The sequence below is a fragment of the Trichechus manatus genome, unplaced genomic scaffold (genome assembly GCF_000243295.1).
Source record: "Trichechus manatus latirostris isolate Lorelei unplaced genomic scaffold, TriManLat1.0 scaffold00087, whole genome shotgun sequence".
NCBI classification, from domain to species: Eukaryota; Metazoa; Chordata; class Mammalia; order Sirenia; family Trichechidae; genus Trichechus; species Trichechus manatus.
The window spans coordinates 632,776-652,470 of record NW_004444023.1 but is presented as its reverse complement, the minus strand read 5'-3'; the positions used below and the strand labels follow the sequence as shown (position 1 = coordinate 652,470).

General features: G+C 47.6%; 1 protein-coding gene across 1 annotated transcript; it reads left to right on the top strand.

Moving 5' to 3' along the window:
- Window positions 1–15,019: 15,019 nt before the first annotated feature.
- Window positions 15,020–16,846, top strand: FBXO46 (F-box protein 46). Its single transcript, XM_004381587.1, has one exon. The coding sequence runs from the start codon at window positions 15,020–15,022 to the stop codon at window positions 16,844–16,846; it is 1,827 nt and encodes a 608-aa protein (XP_004381644.1).
- Window positions 16,847–19,695: the final 2,849 nt, after the last annotated feature.

The window sequence follows — 19,695 nt, the reverse complement described above, 5'->3', positions numbered from 1 at the left end:
AGAAAAGATGCTTTGTTATATTTTGATGCTTTGGATTTTGTTAAGGCTTGCTTTATGGCCTAATATGTGGTCTATTCTGGAGAATGTTCCATGTGCGTTGGAAAAGAAAGTATACTTGGCTGCTTTTGGGTGGAGTGGTCGATATATGTCTGTGAGATCAAGTTGGTTGATTGTGGCATTTAGATTTTCTGTGTCTTTGTTGAGCTTCTTTCTGGATGTTCTGTCCTTCACTAAAAGTGGTGTGTTGAAGTCTCCTATTACTATTGCGGAGCTGTCTATCTCTCTTTTCAGTGCTGTTAGAGTGTTTTATGTATTTTGGAGCCCTGTGGTTGGGTATAAATATTTATTATAGTTGTGTCCTCCTGGTGTATTGACTCTTTAATCATTATATAGTGTCCTTCCTTATCCTTTGCGGTGGATTTTACTTTGACGTCTATTTTGTCAGAGATTCATATTGCCACTCCTGCTCTTTTCTGAGTGTTGTTTGCTTGATATATTTTTTTCCATCCTTTGAGTTTAGTTTGTTTGTGTCTTTAAGGTGTGTCTCTTGTAGGCAGCATAGAGACGGATTGTGGTTTTTTATCCAATCTGCCACTCTCTGTCTCTTTATTGGTGTATTTAGTCCATTTACATTCAGCGTAATTATTGATAGGTATGAGTTTAGTGCTGTCATTTTGATGTCTGTTTTGTGTGTTGTTCACAGTTTCTTTGTTCCACTTAATTTTCTGTGCTGAGTCATTTTTTTTTTATGTATTTTCTTTTCATCTTTTTCATTGTTGTTGAGATTGTGTTTGCTGAGTCTTTATATATTTCTAGTTTTTTATTTTGGCTTGTAGGATTGTTAGTTTCCTTTGTGGTTACCTTACTATTTACCCCTATTTTTCTAAATTTATACAAGTCTCTTATTTATATCGCCTTGACTTTCTCTCTGTATGAAAAATCTATGTCTACATTTTTTAAGCCCCTCTTTTTTGTTTTAATGTTGTCATCTTTTAGATATTGACATCTGTTTCCCTATTTTCAGTGTTTTAACTTCGATTTACTTTTGTGACTTCCCTGTCTGGGTTGATATCTGGTTGCTCTCTCCTGTGTTCTAGTCTTGGGTTGTTATCTGATGTTACTGATTTTCTAACTGCAGGACTCCCTTTAGTATTTCTTGTAATTTTGGTTTGGTTTTTGCAAATACCCTAAACTTGTATTTATCTGGAAATGCCCTAATTTCACCATCATATTTGAGAGACAGTTTTGCTGGATATATAATTCTTGGCTGGCAGTTTTTTTCCTTCAAGATTTTATATATGTCATCCTGTTGCCTTCTTGCCTGCATGGTTTCTGGTGAGTAGTCCGAGCTTAGTCTTTTTGACTCTTCTTTGCAGATGACTTTTCGTTTATCCCTAGCCGCTCTTAAAATTCTCTCTTTATCTTTGGTTTTGGCAAGTTTGATTATAGTATGTCTTGGTGACTTTCTTTTGGGATCCACCTTATGTGGGGTTCGGCGAGCAGCTTAGATAGATGTCTTGTCAAGTGCTTATCTTCTATCTCACTAATTCTGACTTCCATTGCCTCAGTTCTGCTCCTGTGACTTTCTATTGCGTTGTCTGATTCTGAAATTTTGTTAATCTTCTGGATTTCTGATTGCTGTCTCTCTATGGATTCTTGTAGCCCGTTAAATTTGTCACTATGCTCTTCTCTAATCTTTTTAATTTCCTCTATTGTGTGTTCTGCATTTTGCTTAATTTCCTGAAGAGTTCTATATATTAATCTTTTGTATTCTGCCTCCGGTAATTCTTTATATTGGGAGCTTGCTGAAGCCATCATGGATTACCTCTTTATGTGATTTGATATTGACTCTTGTCTCCGAGCCATCAATAAGTTATTATATTTATTTATTTTATATTTGCTTATTGCATTGTAGCTTCTTGTTTTGTTTTGATATGCCCAAATAGGCTGCTTATATGAGCTAGTTTGATTATTGGCGCCTTTGAAGCTCTAATTTCCTGTCACCAGGTGGTTAGGTCTGCTACTAGGTATGTGAGCTCAGGAGTCTGCCCACTCCTCCTGTGTGATTCTGCTCAGTTAACCAGGTAGATAGCCACCAAGCGTGTGGTGTAGGCTTTCACAGTCCTAGACAGGCAGGGGTGATTGGTGTAGGCACAGGCATTTGGCTGCAGCAGGGGGACACACAAGGCAGGGGGCCTACAGCTGCCTGCAGGTGTCTAGGAGGAAGACGTGTCCGTGTTCCCTAGAGCGCGTAGGTGGGTGGGTTTTGCAGCCGGACTGTAAGCACCTAATGCTGTTGGCTGTAAGGACTGGGGGGCACCTCTTTTTCATGGGCACCTATTGCAGGTGGCTAGGTGATGTGGAGCCATCAGTCCTCAGGCCCCTGATGTGGGTAGGTGAAGACCCTGTTTAATGGGCAGAGCAGTGTCAAATGTCAAGAACCTGCCACTTCACAGCTGAAACAGTTGAAGTTGGACTTCCGGTATATACCCTGCTGTACTGCTGTATATGCTGTTGAAATGGGCCCACACAAGTGTATGCAGGGGTAAAGGCACTCAAAGTCCGTGGATCCCTTATGCTCATGCCTAGGCAAAGGAGCTGTGCCTACCCTGGGTTCCTAGCTTAGGGGAGCTGGTGGTTTATTTTTTCCTATTTGTTAATTTTTTCACTCTCCAAGGTAGGGAGAATGGCACCGGTTGTATGACGGATCCTACTTCTGGCCCAGGGGACTTGGCAGTTGCTGAAGCTGGTCCAGGACCCAGTGCAGAGCAGGGAGTGGGGAGGTAAATGGGAGAGAGGTTTTTCCCTAAGGGGGGTGTTTTTGATCCATGCTGTAGGCTGTACACGACTAGTTATTTTTTGCCCATCCAGGGCTGCTTCTCACTGTTTCTGGGCGGCCATGTAGACTCTGGCGCTGGGTCTCTCCTGGTATGGAAAACACGCCTCACGAGCACTGCTGCTTGCTTGCCTCACCGCTCACCCCCGAGCTGATCAGGCTGAAGGGCTCAGGCTCTCACCGGGTCAGGTCTGGTAACTCCTTGTTGCTTCCGAACCGTCTTTTCCTCCCCTTGCCACTCAGTCTGGTTCCTCAACTCTGTCTTTGATCTTCAGGGCTCCCAGATTGCCATATATAATCGATTCATTTGTTTTTTTGGGTCTTTGTTTTAAGACAGTCCACTGGAAGCATCTGACTACTCCACCATCTTGGCCCCGCCCCCCATTTTTCCTTTGTCAGTCTTTTTGTGTCTGTTCTCCTTTCTTATAGAACACCACTCATTTTGGATTAGGACCCACCCTACTCCAGTAAAGGAGCCCTGGTGACACAATGGTTAAGTGCTTGGCTGCTAACTGGAAGGTCAGAGGTTCGAACCTACCAGCCGCTCTGTGGGAGAAAGATGTGACAGTCTGCGTCCGTAAAGATCACAGGCTTGAAACCCTAGGGGGCAGTTCTCCTCTGTCCTGTAGGGTGGCTGTAAGTCAAAATTGACTTGACAGCAGTGGGTTTGGGTTTTTCTACTCCAGTATGACCATGTGTTAACTTAACTGATAATATCTTCAAAGACCCTTTTTCCAAACAAGGTCATGTTCATGGGTCCTGGGGGTTAGGACTTAAGCATATCTTTTTGGGTGTACACCAGGGGCGGATTAACCAGTAAGCAGGGTACACACGGGCTTACGTTAAGCAAGGTGTGCACAGGCTTACTTGTGTTTACTTACTAATCTGTAGTGAACAATTTTACATGGGTTTTTGGTGAAAAACATGAAATTGTGCACTATAGATTAGTAAGTAAACACAAGTAAGCCTGTGTGTACCTTGCTTATTGGGTATTCCATCCCTGGTGTACACTATTCAGTTCATAATACTGACGCTGCCTCTGACCCTTTGATGTAACATTGCAACATCCCATCCCCTGCCATGCACTCTCCATCCCCCTTACCTGTAAAATATCATAATGAAATGTGCAAAGACCTGGAGTTAAAAAACCAAAAGGGAAGAACACGCTCTGCAATTCTCAAGCTGAAAGAGCTGAAGAAAAAATTCAAACCTCAAATTGCAATGTTGAAGGATTCTCTGGGCAAAATACTGAATGATGCAGGAAGCATCAAAAGAAGATTGAAGGAATACACAGAGTCACTGTACCAAAAAGAATTGGTTGATGTTCAGTCATTTTAGGAGGCAGCATATTATCAAGAACCAATGGTACTGAAGGAAGAAGTCCAAGCTGCACTGAAGATGTTGGCAAAAAACAAGGTTCCAGGAATTGACAGAATACCAGGTGAGATGTTTCAACAAATGGATGCAGTGTTGGAGGTGCTCACTCGTGTATTCCAAGATACAGTTGCCTGGCCAACTGACTGGAAGAGATCCATATTTATGCCTGTTCCAAAGAAAGGTGATCCAACTGAATGTGGAAATTATCGAACAACGTCATTAATATCACATGCAGGTAAAATTTTGGTGAAGAGCATTCAAAAGCGGTTGCATTAGTACATCGACAGGGAACTGCCAAAAATTCAAGCTGGATTCAGAAGAGGATGTGGAACAAGGGATATCATTGCTGCTGTCAGATGGATCCTGGTTGAATGAAAGCAGAGAATACCAGAAAGTTGTTAATCTGTGTTTTATTGACTATACAAAGGCATTCGACTGTGCGGATCATAACAAATTATGGATAACATGGCAAAGAATGGGAATTCCAGAACACTTAATTGTGCTCGTGAGGTACCTGTACATAGATCAAGAAGCAGTCATTTGAACAGAACAAGGGGATACTGCATGGTTTAACGTCAGGAAGAGTGTGTGTCAGGGTTGTATCCTTTCACCACACTTATTTAATCTGTATGCTCAGCAAATAATCCCAGAAGCTGGACTGTATGAATAAGCATGGGCCGTCAGGATTGGAGGAAAAACCTGTTACGTAGATGACACAACCTTGCTTGCTGAAAGTGAAGAAGACTAGAAGCACTTACTAATGAAGAGCAAGGACTATAGCCTTCAGTATGGATTACACCTCATCGTAAAGAAAACAAAAATCCTCACAACTGGATCAATAAGTGACATCCTGATAAACGGAAAAAAGATTGAAGTTGTCATGGGTTTCATTTTACTTAGATCTGCAATCAATGCCCACGGAAGGAGCAGTCAAGAAATCAAAAGATGCGTTGCATTGGGCAAATCTGCTGCAAAAGACCTCTTTAAAGTATTAAAAAGCAAAGATGTCACTTTAAGGACTAAGGCGCGCCTGACCCAAGCCATGGTATTTTCAATCGCCTCATAACGCGTGCAAAAGCTGGACTATGAATAAGGAAGACCGAAGAAGAATTGATGCCTTTGAATTATAGTTTGGCAAAGAATATTGAATATACCATGGACTGCCAAAAGAACAGATAGATCTGTGTTGGAAGAAGTACAGCCAGAATGCTCCTTACCAGCAAGGATGGCGAAACTTTGTCTCACATACTTTGGACATGTTATCAGGAGGAGGGATCAGTCCCTGAAAAAGGACATCATGCTTGGTAAAGTAGAGGGTCAGCAAAAGAGAGGAAGACCCTCAACAAGATGGGTTGACACAGTGGCTGAAATGATGGGCTCAAGCATAACAATGATCGTGAAGATGGTGCTGGACCGGGCAGTGTTTCGTTCCGTTGTGCATAGGGTTGCTATGAGTAGAAACCAACTTGATGGCACCTAACAACAACAACAACAGTTGTTCACTCCCAGGTGTTCAGTGTTATGATTTACTGTTCAAGACACTGCCGTATAGCAGGCTACAGCAATAATAACTAAAACCAAAAAAAAAAAAAAAAGGTATTCAACTTACATCAGAACCGACTTACAACGGAGTCATCGGAACAGAACCATTATAAGTCAAGGACTACCTGTATATCTATCTCTTGATCATAAAATTTGTCATTTTAACCGTTTTTGAGTGTGCTGTTCAGCGGCATTATTTATGTTCACCATGCTGTGCAACCATTGCCACTCTCTAGTTCCAAAACATTGTCATCACCCCACAAAGAAACCATTAAGCAGTCACTCACCACGTCTCTCACAGCCCAATCCCCTGGCAACCACTAATCTACTTTCTGTCTCTATGCAGTTGCCTCTTCTAGACATTTCATATAAGTGGGACCGTACAGTATTTGTCCCTTTGCAACGGGCTCATTTCACTCAGCATCATGTTTTCAAGGTTCATCCGTGTTGTGGCGCGCATCAGGACTTCATTCCTCTTGATGGCAAAGTAATATTCCATCGTGTGGATGGACCCCATTTTGTTTATCCATTCATCTCTTTTTTGGGCACTTGGGTTGTTTCCATCTTTTAGCTGTTGTGAATTGTGGTGCAGTGAACATTGGTGTACTCCGAATTTCTCAGGTTGGATGCTTAGCTTGTTAACTTTCAGCTGTTCTCTGTTCTTTGTGCATTTATGGAGATGGAGTCTCCCAAGGCATCTGCACAGCTGTTCTTCCAGGAGCTCCCTTTACCCTCATCTGAGGGTTTCTTTGCCTCTCTCCTGGGTTTGAGCCTAACTGCTTGATATGGTATCTTCCCTTCCTGGTGTACGCCTTCATTTTGGTGAAGCAAATTTTCTAGTAGCTTCCCTAGAAGGGGTTGTTGTTTTCAGCTGCCATCGAGTTGGCCCCTGACTCATGGCGACCCTCTGTGTTACAGAGTAGAACTGCTCCGTGGGGTTTTCTTGGCTGTCATCTTGATGGAAGCAGTTCACCTGGCCTTTTTTCTGTGGTGCTGCTGGGGTGGGTTTGGACTGCCAACTTTTAGGTTAGCCATCGAGCACAAACTGCAAAGGGTGTGGAGGATGTGTTTTTTTGAGAACTGTCATTTCTTGTGGAAGGGTTTTATGCAGGAGAATGATAAGGTCAGATTTGTATTTAGAAGGTTTCCTCTGGCTACCATGGGAAGGATGCCATGGAAAGAGCTAAACTAGGCATGCTGGCCAGGTGAGGAGCCTGGAGCAGCTGTACCTTTGAGGAGAGGTCCCAGCCTTCCAGAAGCTCACAGGGTGGAGGGGAGAGAAGCCCAAACCCAGGTACTGCAAGAGGAGGCTTTAGGAGGACGAGATCTCACATGGGCTGGGGCTTCGGGACAGCTCCCTAGAGGAGCTGGCTTCCTGGCTTTGGTCCTGGGAACAAGATTTCCACAGGTGGAGTTGGCCCCAGCCATCAGACTTTTCAGGAGGGGCCCCGCAGAAGCAAAGGTGCAGAAGCTGGTCAGCGTGGCTGTGTTAGGAGTTCATTCATTCAAACTGATATGTGTTGCATGCATGGATTTTACAAATATTCCAGGACTGTGCTTCTCAAACTTTAGTGTGCATGCAAATAACCTGAGGACCTTGTCAAAGTGCAAGTGCAGATAGCTCTGGTGGCGCAATGGTTAAGCACTTGGCTGCAAACCAAAAGGTCGGCAGTTCAAACCCACCAGCCACTCCTGGGGAGAAAGATGTGACAGTCTGCTTCTGTAAAGATTACAGCCTTGGAATCCCTATGGGGCAGTTCTACTCTGTCACTATGAGTCGGAATGACTTGTCAGCACCTAACGACAAGAACAACAGGGTGGGGCCCGAGATTCTGCATTTCTCCAAGATCCCAGGGGATGCCATAGAAGCTGTTCTGGAGACCACACTTTGAGTAGCCGCATGCTCATACTTTTGTAAGAGCTGGGATACAGCAGTGAATAAAACAGAAATACTTGCATTGGGGGTGCTTTGGTTCTAGTGAGGGGAGAGCGACAATAAACTTTATAAACAAAGTTTACAGTGTAGGAGAGAGTAATATGTGCTCGACTACTAGCGGAAAGGTTGGTGGTTTGAACCCACCCAGAGGTGCCTCAGAAGACAGGCCTGGCAAGCTGCTTCCAAAAGGTCACAGCTTGAAAACCCTGTGGAGCACAGTTCTACTTTGCAACACATGGGGTTGCCATGAGTTGGAAGAGATTCGACGGCAACTAACAACAATATATGCCAAGGAGAATTAATAAATCAGGGAAGGAGAATGAGCATGTGTGTCTATTGGGTGAAGTGGCTGCAGTTTTAAATCAAGCAAAGTCTCACAGAGGTGATTTTTGAGCAAAACGGGCAAGAGGTAAGGGGGCGAGCCCTGCAGATATCTGGGGAAGATCATTCAAGGTAGGAGGAACTGCAAGTGCAGAGGCCTTGAGGATTAGACAAGATAGTCCTTGAGAAGTGCTCAAGATGGTCAGTAAATGAAGCCACCCTCACCGTTATCAGGATGTGATTTGTGTTGTAGAACAGAGCTTGAGCTCTGGGTCACCCCAGCTGGTTTGATTCAAAGCTCTGCCACAAAACTGTATCTGAAGGCAGTCACTTAGCTGCTCTGTGCCTCAGTTTCCTAGTCTTTGACATGCGATTAAAAATAGTGAGAATTAAATGAGTTAATATTTATAACGTGCTTAGAGCAATTCGTGGCTCAAGTTGAGTGCACTGAAGAAGTATTAACTGCTGTTGGGATCATCCTTTTCTAATATATGCTTGTTGGTTGTGACTGTTTATTCCCATACTTGCTTCTTTTCCCATGAACTATTCCAGAGGGAAAGTGAGCGCAATTTCATCTGTGTCCCCAAAACCCCCAGCCCAGGGCCAGCACATAGAATTAGCCCAGTGAATGTCAAAGATGAGGTTTTGCAAATGCCCTGTGTATGCTAGGGATGCAAAAATGTGGCTTCTCCAATTGTAGTCGATCAAGGGTGAAGATTGTGTGGTTTAGGTCCTTACTAATTTTATCTTCTCAATCAATCTCTTGGAGGGAGATGTTAAAGTTTCCTGTTACAGTTGTGGATTTGCCAAACTTTTTGTCTTTGTGTTGGTTTTTGCTTCATATATTTTGAGGCTATGGTGTTAGGAGCGTGTATGTTGAGCGCTTTTGTGGATAATGGGTCAGTTTATTTTGTCACTGCCTTTGTCCCTAATAATGCCTTTTTGCTTTCACCTTTTTTTGTTTGTTAATGTCACTCCTTTACTTACCTCTTGGGTTGTATTTGTCTAGTCAGTCTTTTTCAATTTTTTTATTTTTGATCTTTCTGGATCGTGATGTTTTATGATAAATGGATCTTCATGGAGCATTCTTTGAAGGTTGACCTAGTGAAGGGCCTTGTGCTGGACTCAGTGTGTCCCTGGGGAGTTAGAAATTCCTGCCTTAGTGACCCTGCCAGCTAGGATACAGACGGAACCTACGTCTGAAATAGAGTTTACTTTGCCACGTCTCATGAGTTTAGGACATGGAGCCACAGGGAAGCGAGCTTTGAGCCATTCAGCCTCAAGCTGGGAACTGCTAGGGACACCATGATGACCATCTCAGCCCAGCCCTGTCCCTCACCCTGGGGTTTGCAGTCCAGTGGGATAGTCAGATCTGTCCCCAGACCGATGACCCAGAGTGGATCCCCCTCTGGGCACGGGTTGGTTTCCAGGGAGCTCAGGGCAGGCCTCTGATAAAGTTACATTTAAGCAAACACCTAAATAAAATAAGGCATTGAGCCATGTGGAGATCTGGGGGAAAGGAAAAGCATTGCAACTGGAGGGAACAGCGAATGCAAAGACCACAGAAGGGAAGAGTTTGGTGACTTTGCTGAATAGGTAGCAAGGAGACCAGTATGGGAGACGAGGGGTGGAGCACATCCTAGTCTGGGGGTGGGTCAGTGAAAGCTTCCTGGAAGAAGGCATGGCTTAGCCAAGACCTCAGAGAATATAGATTGAACTGGTATACAGGTATCCCCCGCTTTTCAAAAGTTTGCTTTATGCCACTTGACTTTTATGAAAGACCTACATTAGTACCTGTTTTTGCTTACCAAAAGAAATCCAGAGAGGATTTTCACTTTTATGAAAACAGGCAAAAAGCAGAAATAGCGTTCAGTATTTATTTTGCAGTAAGCCGTTAAAGAGGCAGCACACACCCCGTGCAGTGAGAGTGGCATCACCAAGCTCCTTCCCCCGGGACTACACTCAGCATCTCAGCATCACAACACCTTAGCTTTGAACTGTGTCTGTGAGCATCTGTGCTTTATCTTGGTTTACTCTGTGCCTCTGTTAATAAGATGTGTCCTAAGGTATCAAAAAAGCCTGAGAGAGCTCGTAAGGGTGTTATACTTAGTGTAAAACCGGATGTAATTGTTTCAGTCGTGGTGAAGGAAATAAAGACATTGTGCATGTGTTGAACTTGCCTGCACCCATCTTTCATACTATTTACACGCTGAGAGAATCTTGAGTACTGCCGAAGTTACTACTGGTTCTGCTAGTAGCAAAAAAACAAACAAACCTATTGCCGTCGAGTTGATTCCGACTCATAGCGACCCTGTAGAACAGAGTAGAACTGCCTTGTATGATTTCCAAGGAGCAGCTGGTGAATTTGAATTGCCAACCTTTTGGTTAGCAGCCATAGCTCTTAACCACTGAGCCACCAGGGCTCTGCTAGTAGCAAAGTGGTCTCGTTTAGTTGGCATTCAGTAATGGATAAAATTGAGCCCTGGTGGCGTAGTGGTTAAGCAGTCAGCTGCTAACTGAAAGGTCAGCAGTGGGTAAAAGATGTGGCAGTCTACTTCCATAAAGATCACAGCCCTGGAAACCCTGTGAGGCAGTTCCCCCCTGTCCTATAGGGTCTCTATGAGTTGGAATCAATGGGTTTGGTTTTGGAGGATCAGACAGGGTCTGAGTATCCTAACTACTCTGTATGCCAGATCAAGTGCCCACCTGGATGCACTGGGTATGGAGTGTGGGGGTGGAGGAGTGAGGAGGTAGGAGGCTGGACTTGGGGGCAAGGCCTTGAAGGCCCCAGTGAGGTACCTGGGCTTTTTCCCAAGGGCACGGGGGAGCCATTGCAGGTTCTGAGCAGAGTAAGGACAGGGACAGGTTTATGCCTTAACAAGACCCCTCTGGTTATCATGTGCAGGATGGTTGGAAGCAGGCAAAACTGGGGCAGGGTGGTGGGAAGACGAGGAGATGCCTAGACAGGAGCCTGTGGAGCCATCTGTGGGTGTCTCTTGAATCCAGCCTGTCATTTAAAGGATCTGGACCAGTGCTGTTCAATATAATGCAAGCCATATATGTGATTTTAAATTGTCTAGTTGTTGTTTGCCATGGAGTCTGTTCTGACTCGTGGCAACCCCATGTGTGCAGAGTAGAACTGCTCCACAGGGTTTTCAAGGCTGTGACCTTTCAGAAGCAAATCGCCAGGCCTTCCCAGGAGCCTCTGTGTGGGTTTGAACTGCCAACCTTCCAGTTAGTAGCCCAGCACTTAACCATTTGCACCACCCAGAGACTCCTAAATATTCTAGTAAACGATTACCTGATTTAGACTCAGGACGACCCCATAGAACAGAGTAGAACTGTCCCATAAGGTTTCCTAGGCTGTGATCTTTACGGGAGCTCCCGTAGGGCAGGTTAAGCGTTTAACCACTGTGCCACTCCCAAAACCCATTGCGGTGGAGTCTGTTCCAACTCATTACAACTCTACAGGACAGAGTAGAACTGCCCTATAGGGCTTCCAAGGCTGTAATCTTTTAGAAGCCGACTGCCACATCTTTCTTCCACAGAGCGGCTGGTGGTTCTAGCTGGTGAATTCAGACTGCCAGCCTTTTGGTTAGCAGCCGAGCTCCTGACCCGTAGCGCCGCCAATACGCAAATACTGTAGTAACCACATTAAAAAGGTAAAAAAGAAACGATGAAGGTAACTTTTTTATATTTTTATTTCATCCAGTTATAACCAAAATATCATTTTAACATACAATCACAATTTTATAATCATAACTGAGCTGTTTCATTTCAGTCTTTTCTTGTACTAGGTCTCTGAGTCAGGTTTGGGGCACCGGGTTGCAAAGGCTGAACTGAGCGGTCAGCTGTGGCCTTACGGCCTGAGCCTTGAATGCCAAGCACAGTGCCGGGGGAGCTGTTATGGGGTCCTGCCTGTTTTTTTTCCCGAGTGAGGTGGTCCTGGTGCCCAGTTTCCTCCTGGGGAAACGTTGGGAAACGTTGGGAAACGTCCGCCTCCTCGGTTGCCAACCGAAAAGCTGGGCACTTCCGATCTGACCGCCTGCTTCCTTCGCCCTGGAGTTTTCAATCCCGGGCTGCCTGGCCCTTTAAACTCCGATTGTCAATCAGGGCTCCTGTTTCGAGGGATCGTCCTCTAATTAGCGTCTCCTGAATGCTGTGGCCTCTGCCCTGGCCTTATTCTTTCATGCAGCAGGAAGTTGGGAATTGTTTCATACTCCCTTACTTCCACACCCCACCCCACCCCCTTCACTTACCGCCTGCACTCCTTCCTCTCCCACAGTTGGGCCTCGTCGCCAAGGCATTCCTTATATGGGCACCGCCCCGAAGCGGGGTCGGTCATTGGCTGGGGGTGTCACGCGCGCGTCTGTCAACAAAGGGGCGGAGGGAAGCTAGTTGGCCCGCGCCGGGGCTGGAGGGTGTGAGCAGGGGGCGGGGCTTCGCCCCCTCACCCTGGCGCGCATGCGTGATTGCCGCTTTGTGGGGGGGGGCTCGGGTGAGGGCGCTGCGGGGGCGTGTCTAGGTTTCGAGGGTGGTCTGAGGGGTTTCGTTGTTTGCTTGGGGGGGGTGGTTACAGGATTCAGGGGTTCCCTTTGAACTTAATACTTTTAGGTTTGGGAAAGTGTCTGCGTGGGTGTAAGGGATACTTTGGGGGTTCCCTAGAGCTTAGGGGGCATCTTGGGGTTTGGGTTTGGGTGCTTTTGTGATTTGAAAGGTTCAGGGTTTCCTTTGTCGTTGGGGTTGCTTTTGGTGGGTACAGGATTTGGGGAACTCATGGAGGGACTTTAGAAGCACAGTAAGAGTCCAAGACGATCGATTTTGGAGCCCTGTGGGTTTGCGTCTCTCTGCAGTTGTTCATACCTGTCGAACCCTGGCCAAGTGATTTGACCTTTCTGTGTCTCATCTGGAAACGGGGTTGTGTCTTCTTATCTACCTCCGGGGCAGGGGAGGTGTAGTAGCAGGAATTGTTAGACCCTAGTAAGCTTACAGTGAGTGGGCAATAAGCACATGTTTGCCATTGTAACATTTGTAAGGTTTCTTTGGGAGCTTTTTATGGCTTTGAGAAATATTTATATGGTTTGAAGTTAGTCTTATGTGTTAGGGAGCTTTTGTGTTTTAGTGGGTTCTTTTGTGATGTGTGGGGCTTTGGTGGAATTAGAGTGGGGGGGTTAGAGAGAGTTTGAGGTGATTATAGAATTTGAGGAGACTGGTGTTTTGGGGCATTTTTGAGGTTAGAAAATTGCTGTGTGTTGGGGCTGTTCTTGGTAAGCATTGGATTTATGAGGGGTTCGTTGAGATTGGGGGCTTCTTGCTTGAGGGGATAATTTTCGGTTTGAGGATTTAAAGTAGGATTTGAAAGGGTCTGGATATTTAGAGGATTAGATTCTGGAGATAAGGGTTTAAGAACTGAGTGGGGGAATTTCAGAAAATAGCCAAGTTTTGGAGGGATTGATTGTGTCTGTAAAGAATGGCCTTTGCTTCTGTCCCTGGACATTTGGATGTATCTGAATTGGTAGTTGGTAAACTTTGTCATCTACAGGTGTTAGGGGATACGTGTGTGTGAGATTTTTTTTTTTTAAGCAATGAATTGGAATTTTAGCAGGGGCTGTCTTTGAGGGATTGGTGGAGTTAGGGATTATGGGTTAGGGTAAGGATTCCTTGGATTGAGATGGTCTGTTACTGTTGTCTGGGTTTTTGGGGGGCTGTCTGGGTTTCAAATGGTGTCTACAGGACCATGAAGTAATGGGGTTTTGGTGGTGTCTGTGGAATTGTCTGGATTTAGCAGGAGTCAGCAAACTTCTGTGAAGTGTCCAGTAGTGACTGTTTTAGAGTTCCCCCATTCGGTCCCTGCTACAGCTGCTCAACTCTGACATTAAAGCATGAAAGCAGCCATAAATGAATGAGCATGTTTCAATAAAACTTTATTTACAAAGGTAGGCAACGGGCTAGATTTGGCCCACGGGCCATAGTTTGCTAACCCCTGGTCTACAGGCATGTGGAAGATGTGAAGTTTGAGGGCATTTTGTTTTGAGATGTCTAGAGGGAGATGGGCCAGGGAAGGATTGGCACCGAGGGGTATGCTCTTTATTGGTCCAGCCACGGAAAGTGGCCATATCCGACTCGTGACCAAAACTGACTCCAAATCAGCTCATGCCTGTAAAGCCATAGGAAAATAATAAATAATTAAGAGAGCTCTGAACTGAGAAGTCCACAAACCAAGTTGAAGGGCCTGGTTTTGCTCCTGACCCACCTTAGCTATGTAACCCATCCCTCCTCTGAGCCTCAGTTTACTTGTGTATGACTTGAGGGAACTAGACAAAAATAGGTCTTCTTATCCCAGAGGTTCTCTGGCAGTGCTGCAGGGAGTTACCTGCACAGTCCCGTGCCGCTGTATGTGTTTGTCTGGGTGAGGGTATCTAGCTCTAAGAGATTTTTAAAGAACCCCATGCCCCCGAAAAAGTGAAGACTCCATTTCTTAAAGGCCTTCCTGGTTCTGACCTTCTGGGATTTTCTTCCTCCTCCCAGCCCACCCGGTTCCTCCCTCCATGAGCCCAAGCAGCCAGAGCTGTGGGCAGGGCTGGGAATGCCTGTCTTTTCAGGAACTGACGACTGGGTGAGTACATAGCAAAAGGAGGTGTGTGTCCGTTGTTACTTTCACTTGAGTTGAAAGCTTCTGACAGCGAGAGGCCTCTGTGTAGTGAGTGAAGGCAGGTGGGCAGTGCAGTGGATCTGTGGGGTTGGAACAAGGTACCAGAGCAGGTCCCATCGCCTCTGTGGCCATCCGTTTGCTCACCTGTGCAATGGGGCAGGAATAGAATTCCTGGAGGTCTCAGTCTATCCCCTCAGGAGAGGCTGAGGGGCAGGGTGGTCCTGGGAGGGAGAGCCCTTCCCTCAGTTCCCCAATTTCCTCTTTCCTGCCTCCAGGTAGCCCGTGGAGCCCCCCACCACCATCCAGCTCCTGAGATGCGGTGATCCACTTCCTGTCTGACACCCCCCCCCCAACAATGGACCGTGGTGGTGGCCTCCTGCCGTTCCAGCTATGGTGCCCCAGGCCGTTTGGCACCTACTCACAGAACCAGCCGCGCCCACCTTCCACGACCCTCAAGCCATCAGCCTGCCCCGAGCCGGGCAGTGGGGCGGAGCCGGACCGTGGGCCTGCCCATTCAGAGAACACACCGCCCGCCTTGGCCCCGGAGACCCCGGCCCCTCAGCCTGCCCCACTCCTCTCCACTGCAGCTGCAGGCGATGAGGGCCGAGTCCTGCTGGACACGTGGTATGTGATCAAGCCCGGGAATACAAAGGAGAAGGTGGCCTTCTTTGTGGCCCACCAGTGCGGCGGGGGCAGCCGGGCCAGCTCCATGAAGGTCAAGGGGCACTGGGGCAGTGACAGCTCCAAGGCCAAGCGGCGGAGGCGCTGCCTGGAGCCCACCAAGGCCCCGCTAGACCCAGGGGGCCGGGAGGGGCTCCCTGCTGCTGAGGGGGCCCCAGGCTTGGCCAGTGAGGACGTGGACCTGCTCTCTGTGGCTGAGATGGTGGCCCTGGTGGAACAGCGAGCCGCCCTGGCCCTGCAGAACTACCCGCGCCCCGGCACCCCGGCGCCTGTGGTCTTCGTGTCGGCAGAGCAGGGCGGGCCGACCAAAGGGCTGGGGCCCGAACGGCGGGCCAGCAGTGGCGGTGGGGACTGCAGCCGTGTGGCTGAGGCGGTGGCCCACTTTGAGGCCCAGCGGGACAGCCCTCCAGCTAAGGGCCTCCGCAAGGAGGAACGGCCCGGGCCAGGCCCTGGGGAGGTTCGCATTGCCTTCCGCATCTCCAACGGCCGTGAGCCCAGAGCACCGGATGGCAGCATGCCCAATGGGGGCGGGGGCTGGCCTGGCTGTGCCTACCCTGGCAGCCCGGGTCCTGGAGCCCGGACCAAGGACAAGATCACCTGCGACCTGTATCAGCTCATCAGCCCTTCGAGGGATGCTCTCCCCAGCAATGTGGAGTTCTTGCTGGCTCGGGCAGATGAAGCCAGTGAGGGCGAGATCCCAACCCCTGCCAGGCCCGAGGACACCCCCCCAGCACCCCCTCCTCCACCTGCCCGGGACTGTGGGGCCTCCGGCTTCCACGTGGATGTAGTGGTGACGGGCGTGGTGGACGAGTGTATTTTCTTCGGCAAGGACGGCACCAAGAATGTGAAGGAGGAGACGGTGTGCCTGACGGTCAGCCCTGAGGAGCCACCCCCTCCCGGCCAGCTCTTCTTCCTCCAGTCTCGGGGGCCAGATGGGCCCCCCGAGCCGCCCCCTGCCGATGTGCCAGCCACCGCGCCAGGCCCGGACGATGCCGAGGGGGTGGCGGACACCTCGCTGTGCCGCCTCTACCGGCACGTGTCGCATGACTTCTTAGAGATCCGCTTCAAGATCCAGCGGCTGCTGGAGCCTCGGCAGTACATGCTGTTGCTCCCTGAGCACGTGCTGGTCAAGATCTTCAGCTTCCTGCCCACCCGGGCCCTGGCGGCCCTCAAGTGCACCTGCCACCACTTCAAGGGCATCATTGAGGCGTTCGGCGTGCGGGCCACCGACTCACGCTGGAGCCGCGACCCCCTCTACCGCGACGATCCCTGCAAGCAGTGCCGCAAGAGGTACGAGAAGGGCGACGTGTCGCTGTGCCGCTGGCACCCCAAGCCCTACCACCACGACCTGCCTTACGGACGTTCCTATTGGATGTGCTGCCGCCGGGCCGACCGCGAGACGCCTGGCTGTCGCCTGGGCCTGCACGATAACAACTGGGTGCTGCCCTGTAACGGGCTGGGTGGGGGTGGAGGCCGGGCCGGCCGAGAGGAGGGCAGGTGAAGCCGGTGGGGCGGGGGGAGCCCGCCATGCCCGCCCTCACCCCCTCCCCCGGGGAGCCGAGGGCCAGGACGGGGTCACCAGCCTGGACTCCCAGTCCAGGGAGCATCGATACCCCTCCAGAGCCAAGATGGGGTTCAGGGGGTGACCCCAGCAGGCACTCTGATTGCCTGACCGTTGGTTTCTTACTCCTCAGACCCAGGGCCGTGGACCCTCAAGGAGGGTATTTTTTTTTTTAAATCAGCATCTCAATTTCTTCTCCATTCAGCCCCAACACCCTCCCTGCCACCTTCTACACCCCAGGGACCCACTAGCAGGGAGCAGACGGCAGCTACTTTTGGTACCACTTAAGGGTTCCCCCATTCTGGCCCCCTCCCAGCCTCTCCCCTGGTTCTTTGTCTCTGGGGCTGTTTTCTCCCAAGAGGCTGTGACCCCCAGGTTGCCACTTCTCCTGACCCGCCACACCAGGGCTCTTGGGAATTGAGAGCCATCAGATCACAGGTCCGATTTGGCACTTTCATGACAGCCTGCCAGTTTGAGATGTTTTCCCCATGAAAAAATAAAAACCACTGCTTTCTCCTTAATCTCAAGCTACCAGTCTCCCGTTTCCCGAGAGAGGAAGAAGGGAAAAAGTTGAAGTATAAAAATTCCCCCTCGTCCTACTATTTAAAGCTATTGCTATCATCCCTCCAAAATTTATTTAAAAAAAAAAGCTGTGAAGCCCTTTGCCTCGCTCTTGACAGCGTGGGGGGCCAGTGGACGGGGCCGCGGGTTTGAAGTTCTGAGTGGTTTTTCTTTCTACTCTGGGTACTTGTTCAGGTGTTGGGGGTCTCTTCAAGCCCTCCCTCCCTCCAGCCACATGTGTTTCTTTAGAATTCTTTGGTCAACTGGGACCTTGATTTTCAGGCAGTTTGTTCTGGGGTATTTTTGTTTGTTCTGTTTTGGGGGTTTTTGTGTTTTCATCATTTTGGTTCTGGAAGCTTCTAGCGTGTGGCGTTTGACCGATTTTGAATTGGTCCTTTCTATAAAATCAATATTTATAAGGCTGGGCTCAAACTGGTTTGTGTGTTGTTGAGGGAGGAGGCTTGGGGACAAAAGGCGGCACGGGCCTGTGTGTGGTGGGATAGAGAGTTGAGAGAGAAGGAATCCTTAGCCAAGTTCCTTAGCCTGAAATTATTTTGGACCCTTGTCACCTGTGTCAGTTTGGATTAGAAAGTCTCAAAATAGTAGTAGCTTAAAGAAGACAAAAGTTTTTCTTTCTCTGGAGACCCAGTATTGGGCAGCTGTGGGGCCCTCCAAAGTCATCAGGAAGCCAGGCTCCTTCTCACTCACTCTTCTGTTATCCTTATCTGTGGTCTTTGTCCTCATGGTCCAAGATGGCCACTAGAACTCCCATCACTATTTTGCAGGCTGCAGGATGGAGGAAGGGACAAAGGAGGGAAGCCCTTTTCTTCCCAGAAGTACAACATTACCTGTCTGTATACATCTCATTGGCCAGAACTTAGCCATAGCTGGGTGCAGTATGCCCAGCAAAAAAAAACTTTTACTAAAGATTCCTGTAATTAAAGTTTTAAAATAGCTAATTATCTCACTAAATAAAAAGGGGACTTAGAACATTTTTAAAATTTAAGTATAAAAATAGAAGAGAGAAGAATGGATATTAAGAGGCAGCTAGCAGTCTGACATTCTTAGCAGGGAATCAAAATTTCCAGAGAGACTAGGATATATAATAAAACCTGTGAAAGCTGGAACCTGTGTAAGGTGGAAACCTGTCAGAGAAGGAAAGCTCAAATATTTTTGACTAAAACGAGCAATAGAAAAGTGGTAAGACTCCACCTTGTCAAAGGCAGAAAACTTGCAAGATTCAGAGGTTCTGGCTCTCACAGGTTTCACTGTAGTTATTCAGTGCTTTGTTTTAGACTCGAAGAGACCTGGGTTTGAATCTTGGCTTGGTTTTGTGGGACTTCAGTTTCTAGTGGGCTAGATTACTTGCACCAAGCTCTTGCTGAAAAACAACAAATAAATATTTTCCTTAAAAGTATCAGATAGCCAGTAAGCTACAGTAAGGACCCACCAGACCAGAAGTTTAAGGGAAAGGTGCACCAGGCTCTAAGCCACAGTTGCTCTGAGGGTATTTGTTGATGTGGACACATGTGGGTTTCTCATTTGGCAGCCTTATGGGGGCAGACATGTAAAAGTCAAGGCCAAAGACTACCCCATGTGGGGAATCTCGAAGGAGCTGGAGTCCCAGAGAACTACAAGCTCAGGTAAGGATAATCCAGAAAACTGCAGAGATGTTCTCAATGCTCAGGGGAGCACAAGACCAAAGGAAAGAAAAAAAATTGACTTATATTTTGTGGCTGTAGACTGGACCTTGTCACAGATTTGCAGTCCAGGTTTGCATCACCTGTGTGATCTAGGGAACTGCTAGGTATGATGTCTGGCAGGAAAAAAAAAAAAAAAACCTGGTAGAAGGCCTGTCATCTTGAATCTCCACAAATAATTTTTTTTCACACATAAGTATACAGTCAAATAACCAAACATGAATAGAAATAAAACAATCTGAGCAGGAAACAACAGAAAGCAAAAACGGACCCACAGAGGCTTTAGATGTTGACATTCTCAGTCATCGGTTATTATAACAACATTGCTTCCCTTTTTTCTTTTTTTACTTCCTTTAAAAAAAAAAAAAAGAAGAGCTTAGAAATATCTGCATGTACCCAAAACTAAAAAGTGGCCTAGTGGATGTGAAAAAAAACCCACGGATAAAACATCTAGAAATGAAAAAAATACAGTAACCAAAAGTGAAAACTTAAATGGCTGGGTTAAACAGAAGATTAGACACAGCTGAA

Excerpts from the sequence above, each read along its gene's own strand:
- FBXO46 (XM_004381587.1), top strand. The coding sequence starts at position 15,020 with ATGGACCGTGGTGGTGGCCTCCTGCCGTTCCAGCTATGGTGCCCCAGG.